Source organism: Sturnira hondurensis, unplaced genomic scaffold (genome assembly GCF_014824575.4).
Source record: "Sturnira hondurensis isolate 20B ecotype Veracruz unplaced genomic scaffold, ASM1482457v3 Scaffold0021765, whole genome shotgun sequence".
In the NCBI taxonomy this organism is placed as follows: domain Eukaryota; kingdom Metazoa; phylum Chordata; class Mammalia; order Chiroptera; family Phyllostomidae; genus Sturnira; species Sturnira hondurensis.
In genome coordinates this window covers 432550-451223 of record NW_028094396.1, presented here as the reverse complement: position 1 = coordinate 451223, position 18674 = coordinate 432550, and the positions used below count along the sequence as shown (strand labels likewise).

Sequence of the window (18674 nt, the reverse complement as noted above, 5' to 3'; positions counted from 1 at the left end):
TGTCACCCCAATAAATTCAATTTTTAAAACAGCATATGTGAAGCAACTACCTTGAAAGAGCACCAGGAGCTTTCAAAAGAGCACAATCTCAGACAAGACAGGTGAGGAAGTCACTAAAAAAACTCCTAACTTCTGGCTGCAGCGGGAGAGCGCCAGTGTCCTGAACATGCCCATCCAGGTGTGTGTGTCTAGTGAGGCATGACTAATAGGGGCCCCCCAGCAACAGGTGACCAAGAGAGTCGGGCGTCTGGAAACCATGCCACATGCAGAAATAGTGACTAAATTGGAAATATGTAGCACAGAGAAAGGCTGATGATGAAGAGAAATACTAAATTTTCTGAGTCAGAAAGGACTGCAGAAATAACTTAAGAGAATCGCAACATTTTTCAGGCAAAAGGAAAGAGGCCTGTGACAACCACTTTGAAATATTTTACAGGCTGACAAATACAGGGGAGCAGATTTGTCCTGTGTTTCCAGAGGGCAGACGCAGGACCAAAGTGCAGGAAGGTAAAGAGATCCTGAGCTCCCTCTTGTCTCTTCCCTCCTCCCCGCCCCCTGCTTCTGGGCTCTGGAAATATTCCAGTAGAGGCTGGGGGGCGTCCTCCAGGACCCTGAGGTGAACGCTCATCAGGAAGCCTTCAGGGAGTAGCCGGACAAAGGCAGGCACTCCTGCCTTTGTGTTCTCATCAAACTGTGTTACCACATTTTATGCCGGTTCTGTTTCTGTGTTTCTTCCAAGCTAGTCCCCTAACACCAGGGACTGTATCCTCAGGGCCCAAAATAGTTTTTGGCACATAGTAGGCACTCACTAAATGTTTATTGAGTTGAATTTCTGTCAGGTAAAAGGTTGACTGAGTGATTTCTTTCCAATATAAAATGCTAAGGGCCTCTGCATACAACCAATTAAAGAGTGAGACCACCAGTAAATCACAATCAGTTGTCTCTCCTGTAGGTGGCATTTTCTTTCTTGAGGCCACCGTGTCCCAGCTTCAGCCTGGCCCCAACTTGCCCTAATACGGATCCCACGAATTTAGAGTTGACTATTCCACTCCTTAGGTTAATTGCACAGATGAATTTTCAGGTACATTGAGCAAACTTTGGTTGTTATCATAGAGTCAGAGATTTTAAAAAATCATAACTGTGACCAGTTTTTCATAAAGTCCCTTCTTTAGAATATCTTTCTTGGTGTCACTCCTAGTTCTTCAACACGGGTGTGCCCACCCACAGGATGCTCAAGACTATCCATTGATAACAGAGAGAAAAACTCTCTGTCTATAAATATGCATACATATGTATATATGTTACATTACATGCATACACATTACATCAAACCAATACAAAAGAGAGGGAAATGCCCCTAAACTTTCACTGTCAGACCACACAGCGATGGTACCGTACGAGGGAGCTCACCAGGGATGATGGAAGCACCCCAGGGCCGACTGCAGTGCATCTGTTCGGCTGCTTTCATCCTATTTCCAAGGATCGCCCTTTTCATGTACCCAGCTGAAGGGGTTTACTTATTATCTAGTTTTAACTACACCTTCACAAAAACACATATGGCTTAACAAAGTTCCTTGAAGACTGCAGCTTGAAGATAATACTACTCAAGAAAGCACAAGAGAGCCTTGAACTCTCTGTCAGCCACATTATGGGGTAAAGAAACAGTGACAGTCTCATCAGATCCACCAAGAAAACAGGCCAAAAGAATAACTGGAAATGATCCATAAGATTATTTGAAGTATGGAACCACAACTTCTAATAAAAAAGTGAAACTTCACCCTAAGGGCACATTGAATTTTGAGATTATTAGTCAGTGATGGTAAAACATGTATAATTGATACACTTGTGTGTGTGTGTGTGAATGCACACACACAGGAGGTTAGAAGTTCAAAATTATTTTATTGAGAGGGTGCATAATCAAAAGAGTTGGGAGGCTATGGGAATGTTCTTGCTTCTAAAAATATTTTTTTATTTCCTTATAATCATTCTGATTAATTGTAGAAAAATGTATGGGAACATCAAAAACAAGATAAAATTATCTATATTCCTACCATTACAAAATAAACATTATTTGCATTTGGTGAGGCATCTCTTTTATAACTATTTTTTAAAGATTTTTATTTATTTATTTTTAGAGAGAGGGGAAGGGAGGGAGAATGACAGGGAGAGAAACATCGGTGTGAAAGAGAAACACTGATAGGTTACCTCTCTTACGTGCCCCCACTGGGGACTGAACCCATAACCTAGGCATGTGCCCTGACTGGGAATTGAACTGGTGACCTTTTACTCCAATAAGGATGCCCAACGAAATGAGCCGCACTGGTCAGGGCTATCACAACCAATTTTACATAAAATGTTTCTCATAGAGGAGGTGGACCTTACAGAAAACGTTTCATAGAACATCTATAGGTCACTTTGTCTAGTCTCCAAGGCATCTGAAAATGTATGTCAGGAATGTAGCTGTAGTGCTGGGTGTTGAACATCTGCCTAATCCATTTGGGATAAATTTCACTCTCATTGGGGATGGCCTATGGCCTCATCCCAGGTTTCATTGTGGGAGTCACACACACCATTCCTACTCAGTAGGAGGAAACTGCAGAAGCAATTTCTATATTATCTTAATTCTTAAGTTAATTAGCCCATTTCAGCTATCAGTGATACAGTTAAGGAGCCATGCTTAGACCTCCAGATGTCAGGGGAGCAGCCTGCCCTGGTTTTTGGTAATCCCCGAGAATTCCAAATATGTCCGCCAGATTCCTTCCTTCAGGGAAGAAGCCCATGGCCGTAGGCCCTGCAGTGACAGCCCCTGCCTGCCTTATGTCAGCTCTGACACGTCTCTCCTTACTTAAACCCCCCTCAGCTTCACATTCTGAAACTTCTCTAGATGTTTGCTCTTCACCCCACAGCGAAACACTGGCTGGTATTTGAAATAACCGCATCACTGTTAAAAATAACTTCTGACAATCTGACTTGAAGCAGAACTTTTCCACAGGTTTGGCAAGATGTCCATTTTAATCTAAGAAGAAATGGAGCATTTCCTCAAGGTTTGGCCACACCCCAAACAAGGAACAAGACCCGTTCACCGCCTAAACAAGAGGGCGGGCGGCCAAGTCGCTATTTTTATCTTACTCATTTTATGAGACCCTCACACTTTCCCCCCAGTTTTTCTCTACTGCATCCATAATCAGCTGCCCAGGTTATTGTCCAGAAATCAGGGCGAGAGGGGAATTTTGGTACAGACAAAAGCTAAAAAGTACAAATTCACAATGTAAAATATCAAGTTCCCCTATTGCAACATTTAAGTAAGATCCATTTGATTTACAGTTAGCTTTTCTTTTAAAAGATTTTTCTAACATATACTTTGGATTCTCATTCACAACCGAGAATGGATTTCCCAGAGTCACTGCAAGCACACACGCCCTGGTGGTGCTCCCAGCTGCCGCCGCCAGGGGCGCAGTCCTCAGCAAAGTGAAGCTAATGGTCACATTCCGGAAATGAGCCAGCAACCCTGACCTCCAAACCACAGCCACCTAATGAAATAACGTTTAAACATCCACGTCCCAGATTGTTTCCTTCCCCTAGTCACTCTTTTACGCGGACCTGGAATGACAGGTGAGTGAATAAAGAATACAACAGCACACTCGCCACACCTGCTAACGTAATTTCCCTCTGCATGTATGCACGCTCTGTGGGCGAAGTGGAGCTGAGGAGGACCGGTGCGGCGCTGGGGCCCGCGGCACTGCCATGGAAGGTAACCTCTATTTATTTCTGTGAGTTTCACTCCCAATGACCAAAGAATAGTAACTCACAGCCCCTCTAGCCTTTCTTTATTGCCTTTGTTGCCCTGCCTCGATGAAACCCAGCATATTCACTCTTTGCTGCATGCCAATATCTTTAATTTCCCACTGACATTTAAAGTGTTCTTTCAACATATGTTTATTACTACTCGACACCTGAAATCCTTTGAGTATAGATTCAAAATAAACTAAAAATAAAAAAGTATAATCCACCTAAAGTTATGGAGTAAGTTAGAAGGATAGTCATATCTAGACTTATCTTTCCCTTTGTCCCATAAACTGTCCAGAAGGAACCTTTTAGAACATGAAATCTTGAAGCAAGAAACTGCAGTGGCTTCCAGGGAGGCCGCGTAGCGGTGTGCAGTGAGAAGAGAAAGGTCGTCTGAGAGGAAGCGACCCGAAGGATTGCTTTTCTTTCATGGTTTGGATTCTAAATGTGAATATTTTTGGTCTCAGGACTGAAACAAAGGGCAGCTGTTGCCAGGACAGTTTCCTGGCCCTGTGTGGGATTGGGATATTGGAGCTTCCAACATTAAAAAAAAAAAAAAGACATTTCCCTTCTAAACCAGTTCCAAAAAGTTTCCAAGGTTACGGTTGGAAAGATAAGTCCCAGACATGCCGAAGTCCCAACTCAGAGAGGATGGTTGAAATGCAAAGCAAAGTTTTAAAACATGGTGGATAAAGAATTGGATTTCTCTCATATCACACTAGCTGGGAGCAAAGACAGGACAGTGCTTTTAATGTAACCCTTTGCAATCCCTGAGAAAAACAAGGCACCTAAGTGTCTGATATTCTTCACGCCCCAGAAATCCTACTGCCCTGGCATTAGTTAATGTTTCAATGAAAAAATAATAAAAAGAGGATATTATTTGGGGCAGACATTATTAATAGGTGTCACAAAGGGGACATAATTATACCCAAACACTCCATCCTGACCTTTTCAGAATAGAGGAGGCTATGACACGATCACCAAATGGCCTTATCACAGACTTTCTTCTTTCTTTTTTTAGAGGATATGCTTATTGATTTTAGAAGTAAGAGGAAGAGAAACATCTATGGGAGAAAGAAATATCAATCGCTTGCCCCTCGTACATGCCCCAAACAGGAACTGAACCTGATACCCAGGCATGTGCCCTGACTGGAATCGAACCCGTGACCTTTCTGTTTATAGGGTGACTAAGCCACTGCAAGTGAGCCACACTAGCCAGGGCACAGACTTACTTTCTTAATAAGCAGAAAGCAAACTCAGAATACATACAGGTCCTCCTTCCCGTGGCTCCTGACTTCTGGGCTGCTGTGTGATGTCATCTAATCCCTGATCTATAGTCACCAGCGGAGGAGACCTAATTTTAACACCTACCTACCCTTGAAGATACAGAACTCAAGGACTCTACCTCAGTCCCCAAACGGCCAACTCCATGTTCTTTCAGGAACCAAAATACCAAAAGCCCAAAGCATACCAACAAAAGCCATCTCATGGAAGTTATCCCTAGACAGACAGTAAAACAGAGAAACTCTACTTGGCAGTGAAAGTGAGAGGGATGGAGGAATATAAGAAAGTGGAATGTGAATTTATAGATTTCTATAAATGCATCCTTAGGCCATGGTCAATTTCCCCTTCCCAGACCCTGGGGCAGCCCCCGTGGCCGGGCAGCAGCCCATGCCCAGGCCTCCCCGGCATGCCCCTCCACCATCTCTACCTCAATGGTATATTGCTCAAAGATGCGCAGCTGCAGAAAGATGTCCAGCTTGATCTTCCGCTCGTGGAAGAGCTCTTCCATCTGCACCTGGGCATCGTCCAGCTGCTGCAGGACCGATTCGATGTGGCTGATGGAGCTACTGTGGGGTGTCTTGTTGTTGGACACGGCTGAGTCCCTGTGGCAGAGTGGGAGAAAAGAAGGGAGGGGCCTTGCCAGGTTAAAAGCGGTAGAGAAGCAGGGGGCCTTCCTCTTCTGCACAAGGTGGGTGTGAATCAGATGAATCACTCAACTGACAGACATCTATCAAAGTCCTACTGCGTGCGAGCCAGCCACGATCTGCTTAGTGGGTGAACCAGAGATAGGCACGTATCCTCTTTGGGGTTCACAGCACAGTAGCTGCAAGACTGGCTGCTCTCCTATTCCTCAGACAGAATCGTGAAAAGGATCAAATGAGATACTGGAGCGAGAGGGCTCTACAAAGCACCACATATTGCTTTGGAATGGCTCCATGCAGATACGTAGAGTTTCAATACACACATACACATGCATAAGAGTAGACACATTAAACACAACGCGTAAGAGTAGACGGATTGAAGACATATAATAAAAAAACTCTTCCTAGTTTTACTTCACAGGATTGTTGTTAAAATAAACTAAGATCACGGTACTAAAATTATTCACCCACTTTATAAAGCTATGCCAAAGTTATAGGCTAATGTGATTTCATAGGCTTTGAGCAGTAGTTAGAAAAGCATGGGACCTGGAGGCTGTAAGCCTAGATTAAGGCCCCACTCTGCTATACGTGGGCTGGTGGCCCTGGGAAGTGACCTCCCCAGCCCCAGTGGCCTCCTGTAAAGTAGATTTAATAATCCCTGCCCTGTTCACTTCAGAGTTCGCTATTAAGCAAGAGTGTGTGTGGATGTGCTCTGTGACCAGGAACGTGCCACACAAATGCTTATTAATCCTGAAAGGACACAAGAAAAACCTCAAGTGCTGACTGGGGCACGGGCCCAATTGTGGAGAGTAGAGGGTAGGGCACAAGAGTCTGGGGCAGCAACAAGGTTTCAAAGACAACGAGTTCCGAATGAGTCTGCCCACATTAGAAGAAAAGGATGAATCCGGCCAGGAAGATGGGGCAGGGGTATGCTCTGAGAGTGAGAGTCTATACCAAAGTACCAGAGGGAAGGTGATGTTGTAGAGGGAACCAAGAGATAAACATACTGACCTGCTCAGAAATGAGGTGGTGGTGAGACCTCCAAAGAGATCATTATAATAGGGAAACTAGGGGGTTAAGAAGCTAATGTTCTACAGAGTCCTGAGTAAGCTAGAGTCCTAAAACTTGAACTAAATGGGCACATTCACTATCTCGTGACTTCTTGATTTCTTATACGATTTAAGATGTCAGAGGACAAGAGTGAGATCCTTAGTTTTGAATCCTCGCACCAGCGAGCTCTCCGAGAACCAGTCCTCTTCGCCAGCCTGTGCTCATCTCAGAAGCAGTGGTATCTGAGCTCAGGTTGTTTCTGAAGGGAGCATGAGACCAGTATGTCAAGATCATCTCCTTCTATCATTCAGGGAGCTCCCAATTCTACCTCCTAACCCTGGCCTATTTGGGCATGAAACCCCACCATGGCAAGGACCCCCAATCATGAAGCATAGAAAAGATGTAGTCAGCACTATGCATTATGCATTAGTTGAGAACTTTGCTTTGGGGAGGATACGATTGTTTTTCTGATTGCTTCTCTCAGTCTTTCTCCATCACACATCTTCCAGAAGGAAGAGAATGATTTCAGACCATGTTTCACAGCACCCACGTCAGTGTCACACTCACTAGGAATCACAGAGATGACGGGAAGCCAGACATAGAGGAGATGTGTGCCCCAATGTGCGGAAGGCATCCTGCCAAGGTCCCCTGGGCACATTTACTTCTTTTTCTCTTTGACTGGTCTTGATATCGGGGAGGAGAGCACAGGCTAGAGTCAGGATAGGAGGGAAACAATGGTCACCAGTGGGTCTTGGGCACAGGCCTATGGTCCTCTCTGAAATCCATGGAACTTAAATTTGTGGAACTGGCATCAGCCTCATCACTGCCTTCGCCACCTCTGAGCAGCTTCTGCCTCTGAGCACTGTGCAAGGCTGGCAGTTGTCAAGGGCAAGGGGCATCTCCATAGACCCATCCCCAGAAGCTTGTGAAAAGTATTTGGAGAGAAAACATAAGCCATCACAAAACTCCAGAGCTGACAGATCTCCTAGAGCGAGCCCCTAATTACACAGGCAAAGCAGCTGAGACCCAGAGAGGTTAAGTGACTGCTCACTATGTGGAATTTTCTTTAGAGAAAAAAATAATAACTGGAGTTTCCTAGATAGGCAGACAAAATTGTCAAATGTTACATATTCATGAAGAAGAATTGGGGGACCAAGGGAAAGAGGCTGTCTTGTTAGTATGCAACAGGAAGACTCAGAACATCTCATGTGCATATTTACACTAGAAATAATTAGTTTCCTACAGAAAGACATGCCTGGGCCATTGAAAGGTAAGTTCTCGTTGTTTATTTAATGAAAACTGATATGAAGGGGAAAAGCCCTCTCAACTGAAGTAATTCCCCCAGGCTCATGGGTTCGCCTGGGACTTGTTGATGAGATTATTTCTGTCCAGAGCTGCCAGGGGTCCCAACACTGAGTGACTTGGGATACGAACAAGTCCCCGTGGGCAGGCATCAAAGGCACCATCAGGTCCTATTTAGACAGCCCCCGGGCGTGGGGCTGGCTGCTGAGGGCCTGCTCAAGAGACTTTATCTGAGGAGTCAGTGCTCTTGACAGGACCAAGAGACTGGATATTAATACCAACAGAAAGGAGGCAATGGTGTGGATGATTCTAGATGACTGTAAGGTTTTAGACAGGAATTCCCTCATTAGTTACGTTTATTTATGGTGGTGCAGAAGGAGTTTCATTTTCTAGGCAGCAAGGAATGGTAGAAAAGTCGTAAGTGTGTAATGAAGAAGAGGGGGGACATCACACACGCTGCATTCTCGCGGGCCAAAGTGAACCATTTGGGTCACATTTTGCCGACTGGGGCAATGGAGTTCGGAGTTTAGCCTGAGATCAGATGCCAGAGAACATTCCCTTCCATAATGACCTTTTTCCATATGAATAAATATGCTATAATTCTTCATGAAGATATTATTTATTTTTCTGTTCATTGTTACTTTTTGTTGTAATTATGTTATTTATTGATTGCTGAATAACATGGTGAATGACAAATAACGCTTTGGGCATTAGAACTTTTCTGCTTACTTTTGCATTTCTAACTCAAGTTGAATATGGTACAGGCATTTTTATAACTGACACATGGAAGAACTGAAGATCACACAAGACCACAAAGCTGGCTGTGGCTGAGCCAAGACCAGGACATGACTTATCTCGCGTCCAGTCCGAGGCATTTCACACTGGAAAGCACTGCCCATGCTGACCTGGCCTCGCTGGGCTCCCCCAGGGAGGGAGGCGCTGACCTGAGCTGCTGGATAAGGTCTTCGCCTTCCTTGATGACGTTGAGTGTGGCATCCAGAGTGGCAGTCTGCTGCTGCTGGAACTGCTTGATCAGTTCCTGGACCGCATCCACCGAGTCTGCACAGACATCTTCCAGCATCTCCTTCTGAAGGTCTTCCATCCATGTCCACAACTGTGGGGAGACAGCAGAGACTCCACTCAGGGCAGATGGGAGAGACCGGGGACGGGGCAGGGGCAAGGGCAAGAAAGTCTGCCTGGGGTTCAGGTAACCTACCTTCAACCAGTCAGTGCAATGTCCGACTGGCCTTCTCATCAGCAGCTTACGGGTCAGTTTGTATTTCTATATTTTTATTTATCATCCATCTTGGCTAAGTTTACTCCATCAGTGTTACATTCCCTAAGGATGGGAAGCACTTTGGCGTAGCTTCCTTATGGTACAGGGAAAGTTGTATAATTTTAGAGCAGGGAGATCACTCATCTTTGAGAGAGTGGGAAGAACAGGAGGCTTAGATGAACAAATATTATTTTCTCTTTCAGAAAGGAGGAAAGGGAGGGCTTTGCATACTTGCTCTAGGCAGCCAGATGTCAAATTCCTAGAAACTTAGCATCATTTTGCAAGTAAGTGAACAAGAATGTGATGTTCAATCAGAATCAAATGAAGATTAATTAAGGAAATGTATGCTATGTTAAATCATTTTGTTCTTTGTGGGATTGCTAGGTTGGTTAGAAATCTGAATGCCAAGTATGTAGTTTATCTTAACCAGTATGGGCACATTTCCCCCATGATATTTGACGTGATGAACACAGTCAGGATGACATTACTGTCAGAGAACTTCGAAACAGCTCAGTGTAGTGTTTTGAGCAGAATAAGCACCAAAAATGATGAAGAGTTTAGCTGAATTACTGAAGACTCCCTTATTGATAGCTTTGCCTCATTGCTGTTGATAAAACTAGGTCCTCAGTGGCCTGTCACAGTACTCCACTTCCAACCGCTCTCCCCGGGCACTTTCAAAGTGATGGAAGGAAGATGAGCCTGGTGTTTGCTTAGGAACAAGGAGTCTTCACCTGGCTAGCAAGAAAGATAAGTGCAGGGCTTTACCAGGGAAATACCCAGTAGAGAGAGAAAACTAATAGAAGGAGTCAGAAGATACAGGTTTTGGCTCCTACTGTTCCTATAACTTGTGGTGCCTTTGAGTAAAATCACTATACCCTTTTATCACCATAGCTTCATGTACAAAATAGGTTGGGGAAAGCATCAAATAAAATTGCTAGTTACTTTCTGATTCTAAACTTCTGGAAGTTAAAAACATGAGTAAATATCCACCTTGGGAATATTATTTCATCTATTTGGCTTAGTATGGTAAATCATGGAACAGCCTTTGCAATAAGGGGTGAGAAAAGAAATAATAAAGAGAGAAAAATAGTCTTTATATTTCAGACAAGTGATTATTTGTTCTTTAGGCAGCAGAGGCCCTAGATGTGTCAGAAGAGGTTGAGGTAACACAATGAATGAGCCCCGGAGGCACAGAATGAATGTCCTTCTTAGACTGGTGCGAACCTCTCTGAGCCTCAGTTTCCTAACCTACCAAATGGGATGAATAAGAACCACCTGCTCACTTCAGAGATTATGAAGATGGAATGATTTACTTATTGTTAATGCTTTAAACAAACATACAGCCTTATTAATAAGCCTGTAGCATCGCGATGACATCTATAACCGAATTATTATTCAGTGTCCCCATCATTCAGCAGATTGAAGTTTGGGTGTAATTCAGTTTATTTTCTTTACAAATCAGCTTTTTGTTATAAAAGCACAAAAGTTTTTCAGACCTCATAAGCTGGGGGACATATTTCTACAAGTGTGAATGTACTCATTTCAAATAGGAAGTTCCGTATACTGGTCACTGTAGTTTTAATGCTACTTTATACTTTCTGACTGTCATTCTACTTAGAAAGCAAAACCATTTTCCCATTGTGCTGAAGTCCTTGGGTAAAAGGTAATGAATTCTCTGAACAAAAAATTGTATACAGAAGCAATATAGCACAGTGGTCAAAAGTTTCAAGCTTCAGTTCTATTATTTATTAGCTATATAACCCCTGTACCTCAGTTCTCCTTATCAATATAATGGGGATAATAATAGTGCTTCACCTCACAAAGCTGTGAAGATTACTAAGTTGATATATACAAATATGTGTGTTGTATATCTGTATGTATATATACACATAAATAAATATATCTATTTATCACTTAGAAACAGTGCCTGGCATATCGTAAATGCTGGATATCATCATGCTTAAAAGATGGTTTTGATGCAAGCCGTCTCTAGCTCCCACCAGCAGGCAGGGGGAAAACTTGAATTTGGTAAAAGATCAACCATGGATTTGGTCCTTCAATCTACTAGGGTGGGCTGGGCCCCTCTTTCCTGTTTTTGCTGCTTTGTCCTAGGATATCTAAGGAAAGCCTAGAGACTGGAAAGTTCAGATATTAGGAAGGAAGGAGCAACAGAGATGTGATGAGAGATGCAAATTGTGTATATGGAACAGGCAATTTAAGAGAAGAAAAATAAACTTGATGTCTCAATGGAGCATAGGCAATGAGACTGAAGACTGAGCAGGATAAGTCTGGCACTCACCGATACAAAAATGAGATAGAAAAGAGGCTTTTAGGTATCTCGAGGATTTTATTTTATTTAAGAGACGTTTGTTCTCAGTACCACCCTTAAGCCATATTAATGGCTTCACCACTGGCACGTCCTCCCCGCACCTTAATGAAAACTTGAACGCCTCTGGTGTAGGTCTGGGAAGAAAGCATCTTTCCTTTCTGAGGAAATCCACTGTGACTCAGGATACTCCCTCCTCCTGGAGGTCATGCAGTTACATGGCAGGGAAAGTCACAGATAAAAACTGCCCGCCCTGGCTGGTGTAGCTCAGTGGATTGAGCGCGGGCCTGCGAACCAGAGGATCGCGGTTCGATTCCCAGTCAGGGCACATGCCTGGGTTGTAGTCCAGTTCCCTGCAGGCCAACTCCCAGCAGGGGACGCACAAAAGGCAACCATACATTGATATTTCTCTCCCTCTCTCCTTCCCCTCTAAAGATAAATAAATAAATAAAATCTTTAAAAAAAAAAACTGCCCCAAAAATGAGGGGGCACAGTTATCAACAAAAGGACCAGGGACATCTGAGACTACACACTGTCCTCTGACGTCAATACCAGAAATATGTGTCCTCCCTACAAATATTCTTTGATTAATGTACTGAAACCGACTTCTCAGAGTTCCTATATTGTATTATATTATACAGAAACCCTTGTCCAAGGTAGAGTTAAAACCTACTGCTGAGGAAAACTAGCTAAGAGATAAACGATCAAGTATAAGACTGGATGCAGGTCAGTCCGGTGGTTAGCAGACTGATAAGGAAAGGAAGGTCAATCTTCAAGAGAACAAAACATCCAAATTGCTGGTTGTAGAATAGAATTTGACTCGGAAATAGGGAAGGAGATCGATGCACTAGAGACAAAAAGGTCAGTGACATCTTTCTCTATTTTCCCTTTTGTAAACAAAACAATCAGAAACCCCAGAGGGAAAGGAGTTCTCAAATAGAACTGATATTTACCGAGGATAATTTTTGAATCTGGCTAGTTGCATGACCAGGGGAAAACTACCTTACTTCAATTGCTTCGCATTTGAAATGAAGTGAGCGTGTGTGTACGCTTGTGGTTCCTCTTGCTTGTCTCTAAAATCTCTTCTAGCTCTAACAGGCTATGGCTTCTCTTCAAAACTGATACAAAGAAGAAGGCAGTAATAGAAGTGCCTCTCCACACTGAAAACCCAGTCACGGCTTTGACACTGAGACAGCCCAAGTTCAGACAGTGGAGCACCAGGCTGACGATAGTTGTGATACCAAGTTAAGATACTATTCCAACCTGGAAAGCTTGAGTAGAAAGCCAGCTACTTGAAATCCCACAAAACCACATGCACACAGTCATCCCCTGGTGGCAGCAAACTTAAATAGCAGAATCTAAGGCCTAAAGTGGACAGGAACAAACGTCACTGTCACTGAACTGTGATTAAAGGTCAATACTCCATTCCTTAGGCTGCAATTTTTCTACTATCTGAATGTCATGTAGGTCTCCTTCTGCACAGGTGTCCACCTGACTTATCCCTGAAGAACTTTCCTGCATTGCTTTGAAAAGAATCCAAATTAGAGGGCCGCTTCATTAATAATTTACTAGTTATCGGGCAGCCCGTGAAACCCAGTCTGAGTGATCTCTCAGTTGAGGCCACCACAAGCCAATAATCGCCAGAACCAGGTAAAATTACGGAGTGAGGGGGCTTGAGAGCAGTGACCACACACTTTTTCCTCCTGTTCTCCATTTTGGTTCCTCTTTATTGTCTCATTATCTAGAGTCTAACAGCGATTTTCTACCATTTTCTTTTCACGGTACACATCAACTAATTACTAAAATTGTGTGGCACACCAAAAAATATATTTTCAGATATGACCCAAAATGGGCATAATTTTGATTCATTCCCTCTGGATGCTTATTGTTGTGTTGGCTGTTGTCATTTTTTATTTGACAAACCGAGGGAAGAGAGGTCGGTGCCCCTGACTAAACAGTCAGGCACTGCATGTCCTAAAAATTCTTGTGGCACTGGTTGAAAATCGCTGGTCTAACATGTTAGCACTGCACCTTCTCCATCAGCCCATCCGCTCCCCAGAAAGGGGAGGTCATGCTCCAGCCACTTCCAGACCCTCTCTTCTTGATCAAATGCACCTGCACTGCAACCCATTTGTGTAGGGTTCTGCACTCTGCTTGGCCATGGCTGCTTGGCTCATGCTGATACATGCACTTACATGGCTTTATGTGTTACTTCTCTCAGAGAACCCATGGTTGTGGCCAGAAATACGTATGTCCAAAAGAATGGGCCTACTTTGAGAATTTCTAGAACCTTGGCAGGGGTAGAGTTAAGGGAGCATTTCAAAGCCCTACACATTAGCTCTCATAGTGAAACCAGTGAGTTCAGGAGGAGCTAGCCCATGGACCCTGTTCTGCTTGCACAGTGAGACAGCCTGGGTAAAGGGCATCTGGAAAGGCAAGAAGCAGGGGAAAAATGAGGGAGAAACCAGGAGGGGCAGGGAAATCATACGGCTTCTGGTGATTGCCTGTTGCGCTGGTGCAGTCAGGCTGCCCCTGGGCTGAACCCTTGGTTGACTGCTAGAGGTGTCGAAAGGAGCACCGACAACACCACAGGGTGAACCACCCTCCCCTGGTTTTGAAGAGATTGTTTTTCTTTGGCATCGACTGCCAGCTTTTACTTCTTAAATACACACCACGACAGTCTGACAAGGGAAACAGTACATGAAGCTGTCTGAGGCCATCACTCCGTCTGAAGACTGATCTAGTTTTGGCTCCAGACTGGTGTTTAGGGGAGCATGTGCAGGTGTGAGTGTCCAGTATTTGTCATGTGTGTGTGCATGGACATGTGTGTATCTGTTTGAGCAGGTAATGACAAGAAGAATGATTTATCAAGGTTAGAAACAAATGGAAATGGGCATTTAATTAAGCCATTTAATGAAGGGCTAATGTTGATGGTCTTGGCCACATTCCTTTGTTAACTTGACTTTCACATTAGAACTACAAAAACATCTAAAAAATGGTATTTTGAAAGCCCAGCAATTATAGCATTTCCATGGACACACAGTAAGGAAAGAGAATTCTGACTGGAAAATCTCCGAGGAGCAGAGGATACTCGCTACAAATGTCTTTTCATTGAATGGGGAAAAAAAGGGGGAACTTGGTAAACGCTTCCCCTTTGCCCTCCCTACCTCTCCAGGCCAGCCGACAGCCAGCTGCCTTCTCATCCCCAGACAAAAGAAGGTATTGGAAAGTTCAGCACAATGTGTACTAACAGCTGAGGCTCCGGACACATAAGAGGATCCCAAACACATGTTTGTCACCTTTAAAAAAAATCACATTGCTTTCCTAAGTGTAGATAAAGTTTTATTTTTGTAAAATAATACTTACTGGGACTCCGATTTTCAATTGAAAATATCACTGAAGGAGAGGGGATAATAGGGGAAGGTCCATCAAGGAACACATATAAAGGACACATGGACAAAGCCAAAGGGGGTAGGTTCAAAGGTGGGAGGCGGGGATGGGTGGGGTGGGGGTGGTGGAGGGGTAAAAATGAAGACAACTGTACCTGAACAATAATAAAAATAAATTTTAAAAAGTATAAAACAAAAAAATGCAAAGAATTTGCAACTCACCCATAGCATTCTTAACTCCTTTGTACATTTCTTTCTAGTCTTTATTCTATATACGTGATCAAAATTATGGTCATGCTGGAAATAGTTTTTTATATGCATTACGATCTTTGACAAGATAATTTATAATGACTATATAATATTTCATTATGTAGATTTGCTTAATGAATCACCCAACATGGCAAATTAAGATGGTTCCTAATTACTCGAAACTATGAACAACACTGCAATGAAATGGTTATAAGGTTGTAACCCTCCATCCATGCTCCTCCGGTCACCAAGAAGTCACAGAGCAAGGCCAACAGGGTGAAGCAGACTCCAATCTGCAGGAAAAATGAGCCTGGAGGGTATGTTTTTCATATCTTTCTTCTGTCTTCTCTTCGATCCTAATTAGAGTAAATCTTTTGGTGTAGGAAGTGGGAAAAAGTAAAATTATGAACTTCGGCCTGGAGAGTGATAGGAAGTCTAGGTTAAATAATTTATGAAGATGATTCCTGCTCAGAAATCTCCTATAAAGGGGCTTTAATTCCTTCAAAATTATACCCTACAATGACATTCTATTATGCATTGGCACTCATGCAAAAACTCAGCAAATAATTATAGGCAGGTAGGAAGGAAGAAAGAAAAGAAAGAAGGAAAGAAGGAAGGAGTTAACCATATCTAGGCAGGAAGAGTATAAAATAATATTTACCAACAACCCCAATAGCACCCATGGCCACTAATGAAACTGAGCAGAAGACCATCCATTCACTCTATTTATTGTAAGAGGAAAAACCAACCATAGCCACTTACAATACCCTATCAGACTTGTAAATAGGCTACTAATCTTATCTTGAATAAAAAGCCAGAAGTTTGCCTATAGATGCAGAGGTGTTCAATCTGTGGCCCGTGGGCCGCATGCAGCCCAGGATGGCTGTGAATGCGGCCCAACACAAAATTGTCAATTTACTTAAAACAGTATGAGATATCTTTGTGATTTTGCGCCATAATGTATCTACTGTGTGGACCAAGACAACCTTTCTTCCAGTGGGGCCCAGAGACGCCAAAAGGTTGGACACACCTGCATACAGTCAAGAGGAAGGAGCCCCAAATCATTAGGTCCAGGATCAAACAGGACTCACTAGGGTTTGAGAGGCGGTGCGTCCTAGAAGTACCAAGTAGAATGTGGAAAGATCACATCACAGGGGTTCCTTCTTCATGAGACCATGCAAGGGTGCTCTCTTCTGCCTACCTAATAATCCACTTCTGCTTACTATTCAGGTCCTAGAAGAAACCTCGCATAGGTAGTTCAGATTCCCCACCCCACTCCCTTTCATATACATTGTCCACAGAGGTCAAGTCAAAGGACTGGAGTAGATAAACCATCTCATTGAGTGGGCTTTTCCTCTTTTGTCCCCGTTTTTTCTTTTTCTTTCTTTTATAATGAAATGACAGCTTCCCATTGTCAAGAAAACCTTTTCAGCAGGTTTTTGATGCTGATATCTATTCAGCATCTGTGTATCAGACATAGTTCCAGAAATGTACAGTAGAATCTGTATCTGCACACCTAAACCCATACGTGTACTCTACATATGAGCACTTCAAATTTAATGAAGAAGAAAGAGCTCAGTGCGATCCCAGCACCATCGTAGGAGGTATATACATGGTGTTCTGGTCCAGTCTGGGTAGGAAGTTAGGAGCACCAGGGAAGAATTCCAAGGAAAAATGATGCCTGAGTTGAGTCCTTAGGCTCCTTATTAAGCCTACTTCAGAGATGCTCTATGGATAAATTGGGGAGGAAGTTTTCTACCAGGAAAAAAAGTGGTGTTAGTATTGTATTACTCAATTTTGTAACAATCATTATGACAATTATCACAGAGTAACAGATTAAGTAATTTTCCCAAAGGCACATAACATGCCCAGTGAGGATCTAGATCTGGAAATCAGGCCTCCCTGACATCCAAGACCTCGCTGTACTTAATGTGTGAGAAAACCTATGAGTGTATGTGTGTGCACACATGTGCGCCTAATCATGTATGTGTGTAGAGAATGCAAGTGTGCACATACATACGCATCAGTCTTACTCTCTACTCTGCCTCAGACATGTTGTAGTTTTGGGGTGGGAAGGTGATTGGGAGGGAGCATGCAGATATAAAGTCCTGTTTGGCCCTTATAAATAGCTCTTCCCTGACAGCCACTTAAAATGATGCTTTTCTTTCCATCCTGAAAAAAAAGTCAGAATCTGCTGACCGGAGAGTTATAGATCTCTTGAAAAGAAGGATCCTCACAGTCACACACCCCTTTCCATCCAGGAAGAGTTGCTCCCAATTTCTCTCCTACTCTGGTATCCTGATGGAAGACACTGTGGTACTTCCTGACAGCCTCCTGTTTTCTCCTGAGGAGAAAGCTCCTCCCACTCTCTCTTTTCTGGCCTTTATGTAAAAGTCTGTGTAGCAAAGGAGAAAAAGCGTGGGCCTTGGAATCAGAAAGATTTAAGGTCAATTCCTACATTCACCACCTCCTAGCTACAAGCCCCTGGGCAGATGGTGAATTTCTCTGATCTGTAAAATTAGAATAAAATGATAATTCTCATGGCTATTGATTAGATAGATAATATAGCACACAGGTGTTAAATATACTTTAGCTTCTGTTCTCTTTCTTCACCTTCCCCCAGTATCATGTTGCTCCCTTTAGTACTATTTCATATGAAATGTGATTTTATAAGCTGAGCCTCAGTGTGAAAACAAGTCACAGGTTCAAAGAGGACCGACCTTAACAAGGTCTGAGACATACGTGGGGAAACAACGGTCAGTGATATTCCTACCTTCCACACTGCAACCCCGGCAACATTTTACATTGCTCAGCCGAGGTCTACCCTCCCCGTCAAGCCCCTGCTTTGGGGCATGAAAATGTAAGGAGGAAAAAGAGGAGTAAGACGAAGGAAGGCGAGCAGAGGAGAGGAAGAGACACAAGAGGGAAAAAGAGGACTGCAGGGTGCAGAGCAGGGGTTCGGAACAAGGGCACAGTGTTTGGAAAGACAGGTAAGATCTCCGTGCTACTGAGAAGCTCTGTAACCTTATGTAAGTTCCTTTCTGAGCCTCAGTTTCCCCACTTGAACATGTATTTAATAAACTCTATCATAAGATTACCCTGAGGATTGCATATAATGATATGTACCTGGCAAGCATTAGGTACTCAGTTAAAAAATACTAGCTAATATACACTGAGTGGTTACAAGGAACCAAATCTTAGGCTAGGTAGATCACCCATAGTCTTTCAGGCTTAATTACTACTATTATTAATTACTGTCAATTGTCAATATCAAATGTAAAAAGTCTTTAAAAATCTTACTGTTTATGCTGTACAGTCATTCCTGCTTTTTCTTCCTTTCCCCACCTCCACCCAGCCCCACCCAAGAAAGA

General features: G+C 43.2%; 1 protein-coding gene across 7 annotated transcripts in view; it reads right to left on the bottom strand.

Annotated features, from left to right (window-relative positions):
• Window positions 1-18674, bottom strand: part of KALRN (kalirin RhoGEF kinase) — a 706454-nt gene that overhangs the window by 298111 nt on the left and 389669 nt on the right. For 4 of the 7 annotated variants that reach the window (XM_037033686.1, XM_037033687.1, XM_037033689.1 and 1 more), the window contains exons 12-13: window positions 8969-9177; window positions 5498-5672 (exon numbers count right to left, since the gene is read on the bottom strand). In XM_037033686.1, the coding sequence (XP_036889581.1) occupies window positions 5498-5672; window positions 8969-9177 (384 nt within the window). The remainder of the gene's footprint in view (window positions 1-5497; window positions 5673-8968; window positions 9178-18674) is intronic. The other 3 variants (XM_037033688.1, XM_037033691.1, XM_037033692.1) reach the window with 1 other exon arrangement.